The sequence below is a fragment of the Spea bombifrons genome, chromosome 1 (genome assembly GCF_027358695.1).
Source record: "Spea bombifrons isolate aSpeBom1 chromosome 1, aSpeBom1.2.pri, whole genome shotgun sequence".
NCBI classification, from domain to species: domain Eukaryota; kingdom Metazoa; phylum Chordata; class Amphibia; order Anura; family Pelobatidae; genus Spea; species Spea bombifrons.
Window position 1 is genome coordinate 116,147,780 of NC_071087.1, and position 21,198 is coordinate 116,168,977.

At 39.1% G+C, this 21,198-nt stretch overlaps 1 protein-coding gene across 1 annotated transcript in view; it reads right to left on the bottom strand.

The window, feature by feature from the left end:
- Positions 1 to 8,626: 8,626 nt before the first annotated feature.
- TTC28 (tetratricopeptide repeat domain 28) overlaps positions 8,627 to 21,198 on the bottom strand; it is a 146,764-nt gene continuing 134,192 nt past the window's right edge. Inside the window, exons 15-22 of the mRNA XM_053452234.1 lie at positions 20,393 to 21,113; positions 17,743 to 17,867; positions 17,035 to 17,266; positions 16,119 to 16,195; positions 14,539 to 14,562; positions 13,817 to 13,946; positions 12,355 to 12,462; positions 8,627 to 10,621 (exon numbers count right to left, since the gene is read on the bottom strand). Of these exons, the coding sequence (XP_053308209.1) occupies positions 9,045 to 10,621; positions 12,355 to 12,462; positions 13,817 to 13,946; positions 14,539 to 14,562; positions 16,119 to 16,195; positions 17,035 to 17,266; positions 17,743 to 17,867; positions 20,393 to 21,113 (2,994 nt within the window). The 3' untranslated portion in view covers positions 8,627 to 9,044. The remainder of the gene's footprint in view (positions 10,622 to 12,354; positions 12,463 to 13,816; positions 13,947 to 14,538; positions 14,563 to 16,118; positions 16,196 to 17,034; positions 17,267 to 17,742; positions 17,868 to 20,392; positions 21,114 to 21,198) is intronic.

Below are 21,198 nucleotides of genomic sequence, written 5' to 3' on the forward strand. Positions count from 1 at the left end.
CTGTTTTTCAGGGGGTGCTTGCCTGGCTGTGAGGGTGCTGTGTCATTGTGTCCTTTCTTTTTTCTTTTTAGACATTGTGGAAGTAAAGGATTGATTTTTTGTCCCGACTGGGCAAGCGGCCCTTGGTGGATTCATATGGGGTTGGACATTTGGGTTGCTACTGCATTTAGTTGGGAGGTTGTTGTAATATTATGAAGGAATTGTATCTTTTTTCAGCCATTTTGTTTCCAATATATTTTATTTGTTATGTTTTAGTGTGCCCATTATATCTAGATACATTTTTATTTGTGCATTGTTCAATCCCTCACTGCCTAATATAGGATGTCAGGTGTTAATTGTTTGCAAGCAACAGTTCAAGAGGAGGGTGAGACCTGCTGGTTGGAGGTGGGAGCAGTACTTTACACAACCTCACCAACTATCTGATCCGTGGTCACATTTAAGTCCACCATCATAGTTTATTTAAGAGTACATAGAACGTTTGTCTGCTTTCCATAGCCAGACCAGCAAAATAAATAGTTATACAAGGAACATATTGCACAACACCAATGGCAAGTCTCCAAGTTTGACCCGGAGATTGCCGGGTGAGCGCTGCTCCACTGGGTCAAGACCATGGGTGTAGGAACCGGGGGGGACAGATAATGAAGAAGTCCCCCCCCCCAGGGCCGTAGGAACCCCCCCAATGGAAACGCCGCATGAGGAGAGAGAGGTAACCGCTCGGCGTCCTTCTGTCTCCTCTGCCCCCTGCCGCCACGTCTCAATGCTGCCCCGACTGCAATGGTGGGAGCGTGAGGCGTCTGTCCCGGTGCCAGCGCTTCACGCTGAGCGCCGGCATATGAGGCAGAGAAGCCGCGCATAGCATGGCAGAGCAGCGACACAGAGACCTTGCGCTTCCACCACAGGACTGCACGGTAAGTGAGGGGGGTAGGGAGAGGGAAGCTAGTGAGAAAGGGGGTTAGGGAGGGGGTAGATAGTGTGAGAAGGGGGGTTAGGGAGGGGGTAGATAGTGTGAGAAGGGGGGGTAGATGGTGTGAGAAGGGGGTAGGGAGGGGGTAGATAGTGTGAGAAGGGGGGTAGGGGGTATAAATAAAGAGTGAGAGTGAATTAATATGTGGATGAATTGTGTGAATGAGTAAGAGAATGAATTAATCCACGTGTGGATGAATTGTGTGAATGAGTGAAATAATTAATGTGTGGATGAATTGCTTTAATTTTTTTGTGAGCTGGGCTGTTTGGAGACAAAGTTGGCTCACACTGGGCTGTTTGGGGACAAAGTTGGCTCACACTGGGCTGGCCTTTGGGGTGTGCAACCGGTAATCTATGCCTGTAATTTAGGGGTTTCTATCTTTAATGCTGACTTTTTATGTGAATTCCAGTTGATCTATACCTGCAAAGCTGGGTTTGTGTGTTATTCTGTTGATCCATATCGGCTATGCCATGTTTCCATACATTATTTATATATATATCTGAAAATAAAGGGTTTGTATGTCTTATTCAGTTAATCTATACATGCATGTGCTGTTTCCATGTGTTGTTTATTTGATCTATACCTGAACTACAGGGAGTAAGTAAAAGAGAGGTGTGGCTTAGTGAATGAGGGACAAAGGGACTCAGGGGATGATTGCGGGGGGGGGGACCTCTCAATGTCACAGAGTATACACAGAAACAAAGGTTGGAATGCAGCACTCAGTTGTGAGATGGTTCACCAGCCAGGGTACCACCAAGTCCTTCAATAAATCCAAAATAGAGGTGAGTTTATTTCACACAGGCAACGTGAAAGACCTGTGTGTAGCAAGGGAGCGGGGTCTTGACACATCCCGCTCCCCGCCCATTTTTCCTTTAAATGGGGGTGTTTCCTGCTGCCGTTAGCTGGACCGCCCGACCGACATCAGTGTGCAGTCCTGGCCGCATCCCGCAAGGGAAGGCTCCGGGTAGCCGGAGCCCAGAAGTTCCCAGGTATGTATATAAGATGATTTCATTTTAATCATTTTTAGAAAATGTATTCAGTGTTTTATATTCTTGTGAGTCATATTATTAATCCATTGAGCATCGCGTACAGATTTGAAAGCCATGGTCTGTTGTGCTGTATTGGTGGTACCACCAGAGATGAGATTATTTTATTCTACCAGCAGCATGTTTCTTAAATATAAAAAAGGATGGACCACCAGAGACAATTGTTGTTTGGGGTGAGTTTTACAGTCCATATCCCATACTGTAAACTTGAGGAGTTTACATTTGGCCCACCTTTTGGGGTCCACCTCATTGCAATGTGATGACACCCCAAAGTTAATCGATTTTAGCTATGGCACTGTTGTGTGCTTCTACTAGATAGAAAGATACATATTTAAACGTAATTTAATGTTTTTAAGCTTGTCTACCCAGGACTCACCTTAAGGATTTTGGACATTAAAAGATCTGTTCATCTTGAATGGAATATTTTATTTATTTGGAAGCATTTGTTTTAAGCGCTTCTTCAATATATATATATATAGTAAAATTTAAAAGACCATGAAAAGCTACTGAACTTAATCAAGCTTCTAATCACTATCCTCAAATATTTTATAATCCCAGTAAATGTCTTTCCTGGGGCACATGCTAGGGGTCTCATCTATTTTCTGCCTCCTTAAAACCATTTTAAATGTTTTGCTGCATTAGCACTCAAGCAAAAGTGTGTTCCCTCTGTATATTTTATCTTTTCAAGGAAAATTCCACAGTAATGGTTTTGTTTCTGAAAAGCGTTGCAATGTTGCCCTCTAGTGTCAGAATATTAAAATAGTGTTTTTATTCCTACAATTTTCAAAACATAACATTTCACATAAGAAACTTTCTATTTTGGATAAGGCGTTTAGAAATATAGATTACTGTGTTTTAATATAATTTTCTTTTCAATAAATGGGTCAGCATAGATTTCAGGGATTTTTGCTTTCATCATATCTCACACATGCCTGAATCTGTTTGATATGTTACCCGACTTACCACTCAGTTAAACACGGAATAATGAAATAATCAACTAAATCAAGTGTGCAGAACTCTTGGCCTTGATAGCTGTAAGAAGACCATGTTGTTTTTGGAGATCCCATCTTGAGAACACAGGCACCTGAGTTAAAATTATTTTAAATTAAAGGGCAGAGTTATGATAATTGGTCTAGGCTTGGTTTATAAGCAGCATGGTTGCGTAATTGGCATGGCTTACAGAGAAGTTGATGAACTGTCTAAGACATAAAGGAAAATAAAGGTGCAGAGGAAACAATATGAGAGCAATGGAGTGATTTACTACTAGTTTGTACTGTGTACTGGGATTTACAGCTGACTGCATGATCCCCAAGAATAGTGAACCTGGCCACTACAGAGTTTCCTAGATTTTTAATATAGTGTGCACTATGTGACCAAAAGTATGTGGACACCTTATCATCACACCTATATGAGCTTAATGGACACCCTATTCCAAAACCATGAGCATTAGCATAGAGTTGGTCTCCCTTTTGCTGCTGTAGCATCCTTCACTGTGAAGACTTTCCAGAAGTTTTCGGGAGGGTGTCAGTGGGAATTTGTGCCCATTTAGCCAAAAAAGCATTCGTGGGGTCAAACTCTGATATTGGATGAGAAGGCCTGGCTTGCAACCAAACTGATGCAACAAAGTTGGAAGTATACGATTGTCTTTAATGTTTCTGTATGCTGTAGCATTAACATTACCCTTCATTGGAAAAGGGTGCCTAGTCCAAATCCTGAAAAATAGCCCCAGACCATTATCCTTGCTCCGCCAAACCTTACAGTAACTAGTAGACTTGGGCACCAGCAAAGTGTTCCTCTTCGTGAAAAAAATCTTCGTATTCTACTAGACCTGAAACAACGAATCGATAAAATCGATAATAATCGATAACGGAATCGTTGTCGACGATTTCCGTTATCGATTAATCGAGTGATCGATTCGTCGTCGGAGCGCTCGGCTCCTTTCACTTACCTCCGCCGGCGTTCCCCCGTTTCTGCTGCAGAGCTCTGTAGTGTCCGTCTGCTTGAAGTTACGTAATGACGGATGTGACGCGTGTGAACGATGAAGATTTGAATAATGTTTTGCGGTTGAACGTTGTAAGTGGAACGATTCGGTAGCGGAGGTACGTACGTGCGGAGGTACGTACGTACGGAGAGAGAGAGAGAGAGAGAGAGAGAGAGAGAGAGAGAGAGAGAGAGAGAGAGAGAGAGAGAGAGAGAGAGAGAGAGAGAGAGAGAGAGAGAGAGAGAGAGAGAGAGAGAGAGAGAGAGAGAGAGAGAGAGAGAGAGAGAGAGAGAGAGAGAGAGAGAGAGAGAGAGAGAGAGAGAGATCGAAAAAATAATCGGCCGATTAATCGATTATTAAAATAATCGTTAGTTGCAGCCCTATATTCTACGAATATTCGCCCGTTTCTGTGTTCGTTTCGGGCGAATATTTGTATACGTTCTTCATGTTTGTTTTTCTCTTTGTTTTCTTCTACTTTTCTAGGCTTCCGTAGTATAGCAGCAGAGACAACGCTCTGAGCAACTTTGCCTGGGAGGAAGAGGGATTTTAGTCCCCCATGGCAGGGCAAGGTACACCTCGGAGCAACTTGGCCTGGGGAGATCAATGGCTTTGATGCCAGAATTTAAAGGTCCGTAAGAGCGACTCTATTGGTCTCAGACAGGGGGCTAGTCTGGCATCAACCAATGAAGGGCAGCTGCTCACCACTCAGATGAGCTGCTCCCACTGTACATATGCCAGTCAGCACTGCACCAAATATGACGCCATATGATGGCAGACCGAGGCAGGTGAGGTAAGGGAGTGCGAGGGAGTATGTATGTGTGTTAGAATGAGAATGTATGCATAAGTGTGTGTTAACATGAACATGTAAGGGTATGTGAGTATGAATATGTATGCATACTTGTATAGGCACTCTTGCATGGGGAGCCAGGGCCCCTCCAGGACCTTAATACATCTTCAGAAGTCAGAGAAAGTGATTGCATTTTAGGCATGTCACACAATTTACTACAGCAAGACCAAGATGTAGAATTCATATAAAATGTCACAAGAAATATATGATGGATACAATTAAAGGGGGCAGCCACAGACACAACATTCATCCCAGGTAATGTTGCTCCACGAAGAATATGATAGCGTTTGGAGTCACGAAGATAATTTTGACCCATTGAATAGTGCCACTGGGTTTTTTCTTCTTTCAAAAAACTGTTGAGATAAGGTTGAACCTGATGGATTGTTTTTCCTCTTGGTGTTGATTTGCAATTACGGTAAACATGGTTTAACCTTTAACTAATTTTCATTGTGTTGGTCTCATTTGTGCAGTATAAATATGATTCTACAATATATTTTTTGGTTTAATTTGATATAAATGTTTCAGAAATTCTTAATGAATGCTACAGATCTTGACTGCAAAGCCCAATGTCCAATTAAGCATTATAAATTATTTCTAATTGCTTTATTAATCATCATAATTACGTCATACCATCATGTAGGGAAACCGCAGCACCATAAAAAAGACAGTTATGGCTTCAACAAAGTTTATGCTTTTGTATGTGGTATAGGACACATCATATATGGTTTCATGCTTTAATAAACACACAGATCACAAAGAAACAGGCCAAAATTGCCTTCCGCTGGATCAATAAAAAATATGAAATACTTTTTACAAGGTAAATTTTATCGTATATAAAAAAGTTTAGTGCCGCCCGGAAAAAAAAACCAAAAAAACATTGTTTAATTTACAAAATAAATCATAGTAGATCAGACACAAGGATACAGGGAAGATTTTGAGAAGAAAAAAAAAACTGGTAAAGAAATCTAGCAAAAGTCTTTTCTTCACCATTAATAAATGTTCTCCTTACAGAAAGTAAAGATCATCCACATTGGACTTAAACCCACCAATACACAAACATATATGTATTCCAAGGGCTTCACTTCAAAACATGCATGAAGCACCATTAACAATGTAATATTTACAAATTCCTCGCGTTCCACGTACATTATGAAAATATTTGCAGATAATGCTACACCAGACCCATTTTTTTTTTCATCAACGGGAATGAAACCTTTTGCATAGGGATATGTGGCTACAACAGTAGTGCTATGCGTAGAGCTACAAAGTACAATTACAAAAGTGATATTGTAAACTGACCTACGACTAAAATATTGCAAGGAAGCAGGGTTTTAATCTTTATGGGTTCATAAGCAAACAAATCCAACAATGACGTCAACAGTGTCCGTGGGTTATCATTAAAGACATATCGTTAAGGTCTGCAGTGCGGTGCTTTTGGTACGTTTTATGCCACCGTCAGTTCGGTTTGTAGAAATGCTCTTTTGTAAGTATAAATGGTTCCAATTACGCGGAGCGTGGCAGGAACGCGGCTTATGGGAAATGTTGCGACATACAGCTCTGGTTCTTATTACGTATTACAGCGATGATGAGTGCCGATCTGTCCTAATATGAAACGCATGGTTTAAAAATGTGTGTACGCATATTTCAGAAAGTACTGACTTCGGTTAACATCTTCCAGTCTGGATCAAGGTAAATGCTTAAGTACTCTTATTTGTTAACCCCTCCGACCCAGTGTAAATAATTTTACAGCTAATGTAATGACATGCCCTATTATGTGAATAATCTCATACAATTCTGAAACTTACTCCTGATTTATGGTCTGCAGGGCTTAAAGTGCCAGTTCTTTTTTTTGGTCCCTGTCCGGTCTTGTTACTAGGAAATAGGAACGCTGGTACATTACACAGACATTTATCATTGGTGATAACCAGCAAGTCCTAAGCGGTGATGGATGATTCACACTATGAGAGTCAAACGTGTCGATTTTATATATAAATCACAACATAACAAATGCGATTGCAAGAGTGACAATGCTCCCGAAACCTGGTTTTCAGGAGCAGTGAGAAGATACACACTGATGTAGGTACAAAGTATGACACTGTGCTCCATGCAGGGATTTTTAATGTTGCCTAACCTTTGCAAGCTTAGAAACTGGATTCAATTAAATAGCCAGCTTTTTTTGGAGAATTTCACTTTCCATGTGCAACAATAAATTCAGAACGGCAGAAAGGAGCCATGATGTGAAAATTATAATAACGATAATAACAACTTTTCACATTTAACTTTGCACCAGGAAGAGGCAGCTGGGCAGGATCAGACATGAGATTTAGATTGGCACTTTAAGGCCGGCGGCCAATAAATGATGGATATGCACACAGCTGCAGGCTATGCTCGTGGCAAGCTAGTGGCCGCCCATTGAAGGGCTGGATCTGCCAAGTGACTGGTGCCATCTGGTAACCGGATATTTACCCAGTTTGCCAGATGGCAAGTCGGGCCTGCAGCTTGGTCATTCTATGTTGAGAAACTTGCATTCGCTGCCCAGGCAAGCAACCTTCCATGACTGGCTCAAAGGTGTCTCAATCTTGGAGATAGATGTAAAGCTGAGAGTGCTAAAGTATCCAGTACTACGAAATGGAATGGTTACCCATGCGGTAGTCACAAAATAACATTTTGGAATTTTCTTTAAAAAAAATAGGGGGTCCTAAAAAGTTTAATATTGATATGGATTCATTTTTGCCATTGAACACTGTTTTTATATGATATAAACTGATGACTCCTGAGCCAAGGTTTGATCCAGTTAATAGATATCGAAACAATATATGACTGGGGATCATGGGGGCTGTAGTTCAGCAACAGCTGAAAAGAACATTTTCATTCGAACCTGGTAAGTGCATCATGGTAACGATTAAAAACCAGGTTGCTTAATTTAATATCTGCAATATTAACAGTTTATCAAAAGCAACATTTTTGTTAGCAGTTTCTTTTTATACCATACAAAATACTCTCTGGAGTCGCAAGGAAGACTAGAAAATCCTAAATCACCACCAAAAGCAGTATTTCCAGTAGGGTTATACAGCGATTGATTCTGCCTCCCTGACATTCTAAGCACCATTTGTCTTTGGTAGGTTCAGGACCATAGTAGATGTTAAACTCCAAGAGATTTGATCAAGACAGTCTGCAGTAAAGAAAGAATGTAAAAATATTGGGAAAAGCACTATTGTAACCTCGTCATATCCAGTTCTCGTAAAAGAAATTAGTGAAAGGAAGAAAATGTGAATTTAAAGGTGTTCCAAAAGCACATAAAAACAACCTAGAAACATTTTTTTTTCAGTTTCTATGGTAACAGACTGCTTTTCTGTCACATGACAATTAAGTGTTTCCATCAGATATTATGGATTAGCCTAAACTGCCTGATTAAAAATTATTTTTGGGAAGACTTTGAGCGGAAATATAATGATGTTTCTAATGCTAATTTAAATTACAGAATTGTTAAGTTCAGCAAAGTAGCTTGAAACCTTTTTTTCAGTTTTAATACTAGTTTCTAATAATAGTTAAATATATAATATTTATATATACATTATATGGGCTGCAAAGGAAAAACAGATATTCAATTACCTTTAAGTATACAAGTTATTATTTGTTTTTGTGTATTTTTTTTGTAGCAATAAATCTATACCATTATCCAAATATTGTAGATATTATTAAGCAGATATTTCTCTTAACATACATTTAAGGCTTAATAATATGTAGCTTCCCCAGGAAGCAAGTGGATGATTTCAATACTAATACATGTTTTTGGAAATCTTTATCTGATACGTGTTGATGTATTGAAAAGTGAACACACAACTGCAAGAATATGATGGTGGCTTCTTTGACACATATTGCATATCTGATACGACACTGAAGACTATTAATATGTAACCAAAAATCTCACCAATGTGTGGGAGCTTCCTTTTAATAAAGTTGTTTACTTTTTAACGTCCTATCTGATTGTCACAGTACCTGTTGATTTTCTTATACACACTAATCAGTAACATATATAACCAATTGAAATGACAACTCATATTTGTAGAACAAGTAGTACATTGGTATATATGCAATCCATTGTGACCTCTGCTTCACATGTAATATTTTAGTCCTTCGCGTAATGAAGGCAATTCGACAAAATACAAATGGGAACACAGCCGTAAAAGTCGTATAAAAGACATTTTAACACTTTGAAGATGGAAAAAATCGTCCTGGTGAAAGGAACTTGTACCCATTTCCGGATGCTAGTTTTAAGTTGCGTAAAGACCCACTTACATTAATTGATGTTGCTGACTGGGTAACATTTACTACATTTTCAGAGTGTTTGTGTCCATTTGGTGGGTTTTGCTGAGCATCATCAACATGCTTTTGCTGGATAGATAGTTCCTTCAATTCAAGATTATCTGTGGTTTCCTCTTTCTTGCTATGTCGAGGAGATAGGTTCAACAAACTAAGAACGTCTTTCTTTGAAGTCATTGTACCTGGAGCTCCTCGCAATATTTTTATTGGCCCAGAGGAATGTTGAGGGGTACTTGACCAAAACATCTTCAGATTATGAATAGCTTTCACCTTTTCATCAATAGCGGCAAGTTTTAGTTTATCAATATCTGGAGCATCTGCAGGGCTGGAACGAGCAGACCCAGCAGAAGAGTATGACAGGGCTGGAGATGAGGTGCTCCCTGCTGGAGATTGGTGGCCTGAGCTTGGTGACATGTTCCGAGGAGATCTAGAAATATGAGAGCTGTATGGAGAGCTAGGATATTTCAGCTTGAAACTAGGTGAATCTGAACTCGGAGAAGGTTGACCACTATGTCTTGAAGAGTCCTTCAATGATGTTTCAGAGTTTGCTGGGCTGTTATATCCTGAACTCACCTTTTGTAGAGATGAGCTTCTTGTTGGAGGCTTTGGTTTCACAGTAACTGGGGAAGGCATTCCTTTCTGAACAGGTCTACTAAAAGCACTTGTTTCAGATGACCTAAATGTAGAACTACCATTGGGAGTTGATGCACCATCCGATGAACTACTCATGTTCCTCAGACTGCCACTCCTTTGAAGACGTTCAACTGCAATCAGGTGGCTCTGAGTTTCCTCTAAAATTTTTTGGGCTAGTTCTTCAGGATTAAGCATTGGGTTGTTCTCTTCTTGGGATTTTACTGTACTGTCTGTTTCAGTGCTAGACTGGTCGGATTCTCCAGTATCAGAACTTGGCAGTTTTACAACTTTTTGAAAAGGAGAATTTGGACTTGGAATCAGTGATAGTTTAACAGGAGAATTTGGTGTGCTTATACTGCCTTTAGAGTTTACTGACACTTGGATTGTTTCCTGAATATTTCCCTGTTTGAGTTTAGGATCTGTATTTTCTGTGTAGGATAGAAGAGGTTCATTGCTTATTATGGAAAACCCATCATATTCTTCCTGCTCTTCCTTGTTTAATGAGATGTTGGTTTGTGGAGAAGCCTGACCCCTTGTTGCTGATGTTCTTTGAGTATAAACATGTTTTGGTCTTTCGTGGTCTACACGTACTCTGTGTTCTCCTTCTGCTAAACAATCCGCTTTTGAAACAAAACTCATTGATGAAGCTATCGAGCTTAGACTGTAAACAGAAATAGCATCTGAAGCCATGCCATCCGGGCATATTGGAGAAAATGGATGGCCAACATATCCATGAGACATTGGGTTTGAAACTGATTGAGCAGATGCCAATGATTCAAGTGATGAAGAACTGTCAAGACTAAGTCGTTTTGGGAGCTCAGTAGAATCTACAGGAAAAAATCAAAGAGGATATTGATGAACAAATCTTAATTGGGCATCATTTTTTCTCCAGTATTCTACTGTATGTAAAGTAAACCAAAAGGACAATCGTAGCCAGAGTTCAGGTTCTTTGTCTAAACCAACTCATCAAGAAACCCAGCAGCAAATTTAGTATGAATGAATCTCTAGTGGGTTCAAAACGACCAGGTGTCTGTCAATGAAAATATTTAACACAGTAGGTTCTGAGCGGCAGATAGACACTTTTGATATCTATTTATCAAATTCCGAGTAATCCCGTTTTATCCCATTTTTTTCACATAAGAAAAAAACTTAGTTTTAGTTAATACACTAATAGAACAGACAAAATGTGATATTTGATATGTTATTATTAATACATTTATTTATTTAAATTTAGTTATAGTGATGTAATCAACTAACTAAATTTCTCTACCCAAACTGCTTGACCCTCTACAATCTGGTTTCTGTCCACAGCATTCCACCGAGACCGCACTCACTAAAAGTACTAACGACCTCCTCCTTTGCTGGAACTTATTTTTCTCCCCTATCACTATCTGTTGCATGATGGATAGCATTGCATTACCTGAAGCTCTTTTATATGCTCGGCATGTCTGTCTCATTACGGAAACACGAAAAAATACCACTTTTAAATATACTATATATTTACTATAAATAATGAATAAACAATTATAATATATGCTTACTATGTATAGAAAATAAACATGAACTGTATTTTTATGTTGTTTTTTTGTTGAGCTGCCATTTATTTTCAGTTGGTATATTAATGTTGCACTGTTTCCAGCTGGCTCTTGATCTCCAATCTTACTAATGCATAAGCCAGACATTGACTTGTAATGTAATGTTTCATCTTAGAAGAAAAAAAACAGAACATTCAACAGCATATAATACTTATTAAATGTAAGAATCAAAGTAACACCCAAGTATAATGACAATAAGTAACTATACACTATATGGACACAAGTATTGGGACATCTGACCATTAAATCGACAGGAACTTTTTATGACATCACATTCTAAATACATTGACATTAATTTTTAGTTGGTCCCCCCTTTGCAGTTACAACAGCTTCCACTCTTCTGGAAAGGCTTTTCCACAAGATTGTGAGTGTTTCTGTGAGAACTTTTGCCCATTCATCCAGTAGAGCATTTGTGGGGTCAGGCACTGATGTTGGAAGAGAATGCCTGGCTCGCAATCTCCATTTCAGTTAATCTCAAAGGTGTTTGATGAGATTAAAGTCAGCTCTATGTGCGGGCCAGTCAAGTTCTTCCAAACTCATTCAGTTGTGTCTTTATGGACCTTGATTTGTCCACTGGGGCACGGTCATGCTGGAACAGAAAAGGGATTTCCCTAAACTGTTCTCACACAGCATTGTCCTGCTGTAGGGGACATCGTCCAACATCAGTGCCTGACCTCACAAATGCTCTACTGGATGAATGGGCAAAAATTCCCACAGAAACACATTTCAAAATCTTGTGGAACACCTCCCCAGAAGCTATTATAGCGGCAAAGTGGGGACCAACTACATATTAATGTATTTAAAATGTGATGTCATAAAAATCCATGTTGGTGTAATGGTCAGGTGTCCCAATACTGTTGTATCATTGATTTTACAATATTTTGTAAATTTGTCTTCGGGGATGGTGGAATTCATTAACAGGTTGAGAACAACATTTGAGTGCAACATTTTCCTTTAATACCCACCAAAGAGAGCTAGGAGAGATTGGAGAGCAAACTGCATAGTCCTCTTGTTAGCTTGTTTGCCAGTTTTCAGTATAACCTCTTCCTGGCCTACTTCACAGAGGTCAAAACCTATATGAAGAAAAAAAGACAAAAGGTTGCATTTCTGGTACATCATATCATACTCTATTGCATATATTATAATAATAAAGAAGAACAAAAGGGAGTCATGGTTGAAGCCAAAATATGGTAAAAATTGTCTCCCCTCGCTGTAATCTGCGTCCTGACCAGTGTTATACATTGAATTACTTTGAAGGGCATGAGGTGGCTCGGGGGATTTTTTTGTTCTTATTAACCCCTTAACGACAATGGGCGGTCCCTAAACCCATTGAAAACAATGCATTTTGAGCCCGTACATGTACGGGCTTTGTCATTAAGGGGTTAAAATAAATCGTCATTACAAAATATTGTATGTATCATGAATGTTCATTTGACAGTGGATAGGAAATGTGAATGCATCTGTTGACCCTTTTTTGCCTGTCCTCTGATCACCAGCCCTCAAATCTAGAGGGACATGCATGGAAATGGGATTTCAAGTTGAATACATGTTTTTATGGAGAAAAAAAGGCTTGTGTATCAAGTATAATAAAAATGTTAACACTAATTTTGTTAACACTAATTTTGTGAATACTCTTGATACCTTGAGCCTCCATTACACCACATATGAATCTTCTACTACGCTGCAACATGTCTCACCAATTTTATGGAAATTTGCATGGAGCCAACTTATTTATTTATAAGATGTTTTATTTATGGACGATTCAGCTCCATTTTACACAGATGTGGCAGATCAGACATGGCTTGCAAATCCCTTTGTTCCACAAATAAATGTTGCCTGCAGGACGCTAAAGTAAGTAACTCATAATTGTTGCCAATTATTTGAGTATTGCGTATGTTTGTTCGCATAGCACTGATGAATATTTATGAGCTTTGAAAATAAACTAATATATACTAGTAATGAATTAATAACTTAATTAACTTTAGCCTAAATGCAAATTGCTATTATATATTAATGCTCTAGAAAGGGAATTGTCTTTGTCTATTGTTTAAAGCAAATGTTACATGAGTTCTCATGAATTCTTAAATAATTTTAGCCTGCGGGTCTGGCTGATGTCACTTGGTCAGCATCCATCGTTGTATGGGAAGTGCCGCTGAGAGAGAATAAAACTAAAATCACAAACCTGTGATTCTGTCTAAATATTTTATAATAAATACATATATCAATAAAGATATATATATATATATATATATATATATATATATATAATGTGTTTGTGTGCTGATCAATGCATGGTAGGATAATAAACTAGCTACGTTTAGTTTACAATGTTGTTATACCATTCTGTAAATCTTTTAATTTAAACAAACATCTGGGTGCATATTTTGAGCAATAAAGCAACCACTGAAGCATAACTGATTTTTGTACCTAAAGCAGCCAGAAATTCGTGGCATCCGGGTAATCTCCAGAGCTGAACGCTGATGGACACCTGGATGGGCGCTGATGAGAAATCATGTTCTTTGTCTCCTGTTTGAAGCTGAACAAGGACCTGATGCAGCTGATTTATGAAAGAAACAGGTTTTAATAGGAGCCAGCAAAATACACAAACAGCACACATGTCATAATTTACACCCAATAGCCACTAGCTGGCAGATGCAACACTCGTCGTTTTTAATTAAAATTGTGTGCTATTTTAGCAGGAATAACACATTAACATATTTACATGCAGTAAACTGTCCACAAGTAAAAATGCATACACCTCCCAAACCCTTTTTCATAACAATCTATATTTTTGATCTATTTTTTTTATAAGTAACTCAGAATGTTGAGTGAGCATCAAGGGGCTGTCAACAGCATAAAACTCAAGTTACTTAGCTCTGAGCACATGAACAACTCATCCAATAATTCTTGCTATTGCCCCACCGATCACATCCTAACGATTGTCCCCTAAAACCAGTGTCGCTTATAACTACAGTTTTAGAATGCCACGGCTAACCAATCACACGGGACACAGCCCTGTGGTTGCCATTTCCACGACCTAGGATGCAACGCACAATGAGTGTATGGCATTATGCTCAACAACTGCATCAGTGCTTTGTGTCTTTCATGGCAACATTTGATGTAAACATCTAAATTCTTTGGGTACTTACCATTCCAACCATATTTTTTACAGCCTTCAGAAGCCAGCAGATTACAAGCAGAAAACAAGGTTTAGAATGGAAAAAGAAAAAACCCAAGCGAAAGGTTAATTGGCTATAAAATCACACATAGACTCTGCAAGCCAAGTAATTATTTTTGCATCACACAAGAAATGCATATGCAAGTAGCCTCATGCAGTTACAATGAGTATTGAGAGAAAGAACGTTTAGAGTATCGCAGCAGGCAGATTCTGTTCCCTTACATGTGCTACAGGCATGATCACAGTTCACGTTATGGGCCTTCTGTGATTGTGCATCAGGACCCCACTGGCAAAGTAGGTCAAAATTTACCAACTTAAGGTACTTTTCTCACTGTGCGTATTTAAGACAAGACAGAACACCACCTAAGCCTCCGTATGGCTTCTATATAGCAACCGTTGGTTTGTAATTATGTGACTTCTTATTTCCTTCATGTCAAATTTTGGTGTCAGCTAATATTAGACAGTAGAGAAATATAGAAATGTCTTTTGAAACTTTTTGTAAGTGCTATATGTCTACATTTATATTGCACATAGTATACTTTCAATAAGCATGACGTTTATTGAACTGGAAACTCAGTCTGATGACCTTGATCCTGAAGGACCAAGATCTTCATAGCACAGCTGGGTCCAGAGCTGCACAGTGCTTCTGTTCCTAAACTTATTGTGGTTCTGCTACATTGTCGATTCCTGGATGCAGACACTCTGAGTTGTCTGATTATCTTCTCATGTCCAGCCCTCAGGTAATACCCTTATGGTCATACCTGGGAACTAAGTATTGGTCCTATCCAGTCAGGTTCAATTCCATCTCTCACAGTCCCTTTTAATGTTTTTTTTTTTGGCAAGACCTACCCTTATACCTGTCTAGCCTGACGTCCAGCACCCATAAAGAATAAGCACGTAATTGAAGTTATTACTACTGCAACATTTTGCATTTAATAAATATTTTTGATATCAGAATGGTGCCAAATTAAATGTTTTCCTTTCCAAAAGTCATTCAAAAGTCATGGATATCTGGTAAAAGGCATTTATTACATATATATATATATATATATATATATATAAAAATAGGAAAAGTCTTTTTTTAAATATTTAACCTGGAAATGATTACAAAGCACATTGCATGGCCTCTAGCTAATTTAATTTACCTACAAATACAGATGTTTAGAAAAAAGGCATTGCTAGCGTGCAAACAAAGCAAGCAGTGATTTCTTTGCAGAGGTTTGTTTAGACATTCATTGCATTCTTGAATAAGTTCTGCTTCCAGTTTAGAAAAAAAAAAAACATGCAGCCCATATCACAGATCACTTTAAAAACTGTGTAATGCATTATGCAGCACTATCGCAGGGATATTCTTGGAGCTTTACAATATCTTATAAAAACATGCTTGTAGGTGACCATGCATAATAATGCTACACAACGCAGCGTGCGGAATGCAGAAATACAGATTCTGGCTGGCCCAGATAGACTTCCATCGTTGTAGTTTATGAACTAGTCATTGCCCTGGTTGAGAAATTGCAATTAGAATGAAATGACAGCTGGGACCACGCTTACCCGATTAATAAGCTGTTCTCCAGTTTCTGAAGCTGTAATCAGTTTACAAAGTGCTTGCAGTGCGGAATGAGGCAAACCTGCAAAAACAAATATTTATATTGGTGTGATTTCAAAGATTTCAAAAATGCAATATTTTCAATGTACGAAGCATTGGAGAGACACTCAAACAACACTGCTTACGTACTAACTTCATTTACCACTTGGAACAGAACCACCTTCTGATAAATGGACAGAGAACCACCCAACAAGAAGAGGTGGGGAAATGGTCTTCTGGTATGAGATTGTCTTTAAAAAGAACAAGTTCCTAGACCAGCACAGGCCACAGGAAATGACCTCTTCCAAGACGATGAATGAGAATTACGGGTACTTTTTATGTCCAAAACAACAGACCAGTTTTTCGATAGTTGAGGCTGCCGGAAACAGCCAAGCACAGACAAGAAAGCAAACAGAACATTTTCTGTGCATGCATGAGGTGGCACTCGTGAGGCCACCTAGGACTCTTGAAATAGCCAGTGCTAGAGCTGGCTGTCAGTGATCATGAGCGCACTCCGGTGCGTTCTCCTCTAGCTGAACGCATCTCTTGCAAAATAAATGGCTCGGTGGGCAGGGAAAACACCAAGTGCATAGGGGGTACTTAGATTAACCCCTCTATACATTTCCATTCAACAACTGAGTTGACACTCGACTATCATACACATTATGCATATGATGGCTGAAGTGTGAATTTAATGAGTTGACCAAGTGTCCTCATATGCACATCCATTATTGTGCATTTAAGCAGCTCAAATGCATGCAAGTCTATATTTCTGATGTCATATTGGTGTGATGGCAATGCATTTTTTATCAATGCAAGTATATTAAGGACCTAATAAGACAAAATATTCTTTATGCCTTCCTACTGACTCCAAACACATACCTAACAGAGACTGGATTGTGGTGCTGCATTGTTGTAAACGTTCACCCGGATCAGAAGTAGGGAAAAACACTGCCGCAGGAAGACCACTGCTTGGGGGGTCAAGGCGAAATCCTACCGCTGTGAGTAAAGACTGCCAGCCATGAATCCCCCCTACTTTATTCTCCACACTCTGTTGAGATGTATACATAGAATTCCGTTGTCCATTCTGAATCCTCTGCAACGACTTTTCAACCTGCGGAATAGAAGAAAGAAACGACACCCAGAAAACATTACTATGGCATCTTGATGGAGAATTTGGATCAGACTGAGTAACTGCTAATGACCAGTTATATACCTATACATAATACATGCTGATTTCAAAGAGCAGCTTCTTATGGAAGCTCTTGTACGCTTTTGAATTCACAGTTTGCAGGGTCTGAGGGACCCCCGGAATCCTGAGACTATATATGTGGGTCTTCATTAATAGATGTCAGGTATACAGTCAGGAATCACTTCAACAAATATTAAGATGTGCAACTGAAAACATGACTTTAATTATCCAAAGACAGATTTGAAATGTGGATGTATGTAGAAATCTAGATATGTATAACCAGATTGCAGCATTTAAGCATTGCTGCCTGGTGAGAATGTAAAGGGTTTACAGTAAAAACAAGCAGCACCAAGGAGACATGGAACACAGATAATTATATATAAAATACAACTTCTCACCAGATGCAGCAGAACCCTCAGGGCATCTCTTGCTCGTTCGGGATTCTGGAGAATTTCTGACAACGCTTGACCAATCAGTGAAGAGGGGCTGTTGAGCTTCACGTCACTTCCAATGAGCATATATCCTGTGCAGGGTTGTTAGGTGAACAGTTAGAATGACGAATATTTTTCTGACATTAACCTAAAGGAAGCCCTTGCTGAAAATTAACCCTTTCCGTTACACAGGGGTGCGTAACACATCTTGTCATCAAGCCCCTGTCACATAAATAATATGTCACAAAAATATCTAATAATTGATTTGCTTTCCTTACCCTCTATGTTAAATTGCATATCCTCTGACATACTAAAGCCAACTGTCTGCTTTGGATGTTAGAAATGAGGCAAGTTACAGCATAGCATGACAGTAGATATGATTTACCAAAGACCATTTTTTGGATTAGGTAAGATGCATGTGTGTTAAACAGATGCTTGTATACATAATCGCACAATTTTGTATGCACCAGATATGAAGCAACAACTGTAGATTTAATTTAGTGTTGTATTCCACTATACTTTCAGAAGCACAATTTCCCAACAATACATGTCTTAAGTATCAACTCACACCTACACTACCTAACAATATCACCAGTGGGCACTATTTCCACAAAAGTGGGACTTTATTCTGTAGCTGTTGATATATCATTAGTTATCATTGTTACTTTGACACATTAAGAACATTTGGAATTCTCTTTATTCAACTACTTTCAACCATGGTGAAGTCTGTGCCGACTGAGTCTCCCTATATTCTCCGCCGACCGATTCAGTGTTTCTGTCTTCTTTCCCACAGCTCTGCTTCTTCTCTCGGCTCTTCTTGTTCTTCTGTTTTCTTTCTTTCTCCACTTCTCTCTGTGTCGTCTTTCTTCATCATCTTCTCTGTGAACTAGGCCTCCCGGAGAACTTTCACAAAAGGGTGAAGCCCCTGGGCACAACCTCGGGGGAAAGGGTGTGCCCGGAAACTTTTGCAGATGTGCTCCAGGAGGCCTGGTTCAAAGAGAAGTGGACAATGAAAGAAGACATGGGAAGAAGCAGATGAAAAAAAGACAGAAGAACAAGAAAAGGCAAGAGAAGAGGAGCTGCTGGACAGGAGATAGGGATGTGGAAGCAGTTGTCAGAGATTGTAAAAAGACATTAAAAGAGAGAATGAGAGCATGTGTGAGAGATAGTGAGCAAGAGTGTGAGAGACTGAGATAGAGTGTAAGTAAGAGTGAGAGAGCATGAGAAAATAAGAGCAAATAAGTGTGAAAAAGCAACAAAATGAAAATGATGATGGCAGATGATAAGAGTTATGCTGTACCACCATCAATGTCTGACTCTGTGTATAGTGATGAGAGTTATGCTGTACCACCGCCTGTGTCTGATCACTACACAATGATAGGAGTCATGCTGTATATTGTCTCGCAATAAAAAATGAGTGTGGCACACGCATACATACATTTCTGATGAAGCAGCCCATCGCAAAAAAACTTGAAAACCCCCGTTGCATACTATTAAAAACAATGCCCAGAACTCTACGTATATTATTTCAAGTAATCAGTGATGACGGGCAATACTTTATTCTACCAGTATCAATGTTTTGTTTAAAAGCTAGAAATAGCTATATGTTTACACAATGATCAAATTAATTAAATGGGTTTTCAACCAGTGTCTGTATCCTTCTCAACCTTACATTGATACAGATAAAATGACCCCTTTGTATTAAGACAGATGATAGAATGCACACAAGAGCACCTCTAAAGAGTATTGATCCTGTAGTTAATATGATAAGCCTTTCTCGGTTAACACAATCACTCATTCATAAGCACACTGTTCAATTCCACACTTCATGGCTCATCAGTTCTAATACATTTGAGCATATTTTTTATTCATGCCCACCAACACACTCTAATATACAGTTGTTAAGATGTGTGAGAAAGCATGAAGCAGAACAGGTCCTAGTCTATGAGAGACTGGGAAAATATATACAAGGCCAACTAGCATTGACCCGCTGCATTATACTCACATCCTGCCCTTTGCATGGTTAATATAATTCAAAGCAGGGCTGGCAAAAATGTAAACCTGTATGTTAGAAATATATCCAAAATGGTATTCTAATGTTTGTGAAAATCACCAGAGCTATGCTTTGATCTACATCATTAACTTGGAAACATGATCAGCTCTTTTCAAGAACAGAACCAAGGTCTTTTTGAAGATAATACATGGTCTTTTGGAAGTCTACAATTGTGATGGTGGCATTGAAAATAAATAAGCAAATTCTTAAGGCTGTTAGGTCACACTTAGGGGCAGAAGATATATCTGGTACAATATGACATTTACACCTTAAACTGATCTCTGGATATATCAGTTCTTTCTAACTATAAATAAAAAAATCAAGCTGGCTTCTCACGTGTTCTCCCTAGCTCATAAATCGTATTCGGAATTTGGGGACATCCCTTGGAGTCAGTTGATGATATTCACACTTTAGTTTTTCACGGTGAGCGAAGGAACAGCAAGATGACAATTTTAGATAGAGTAAGTGTAATGTCAAGCATTGAGGTAAAGTTACAAATGATATGGTTAACAGCTGCATCCAATAAAAATGATGTACAATGTAAACACAAAGTAATTATCATACCTGCCCAGTTTGATGGATGTGAGTGTTGCTTACTGCTCTGTACTGTTTTCATTGCTTCGGAGAGGGACGCGCTTGCTTTCATGCCATTGAGTAAAGAGGAGTAAAATGCATGTACAAACATTTTGGAAGCTGCCACAGGAACAGGCCAAAGAGATACAAGGACACACTGGGCACCAGCAGCCAAAAATGCTCGTGTCAAGCCAACAACACCATCTGCTGTAACTTTACTGCTTGACTCTTGATGGGACCCGAGAACCACTAGCTTCACAGGGAGTCTAAGATCCAAAACGTCTGCTGCTGTCAGAAGAAATTCCTGGAGAGGTGGACAGTCAGATATGCTTTCAACATCGCTGGCATCGTCCTGCATTTGTAAAGACTCAGGAATTGTATAGGTGTTCCCAAAGGTGCTTTTATTTGTTCCCGAAGTACTTTCACTGTTTGGTGTTAAAATTAATGCTGATAGTTTCCATGAAATGTGAGTGGCGAAGTGGACACATTCAGCTTGCGTAAGAGCACTCATAACCTTTTCTTTGACTGCTGAGCTACCTACGAGGGGCTGACACCCAAGCAACTCCGATACCATGTAGGCCTCCTCTTCAGCTGAAGGCATCGGTCCCCAAAGCCATCTATCCATCACAGATGGAGGAAGCTTAGGGTTCCCCACAACAGCTGCCATCGAGGTAGAACTTGAATATATTGGAGCGTTCTTGCGCAAGAGAGACTGCAGAAAAAACAAGACATATAACATTAGTGTCAATGTGGGCATGAATATTTATTCATTGAAGTGAATAGTATTTTAAATGCAT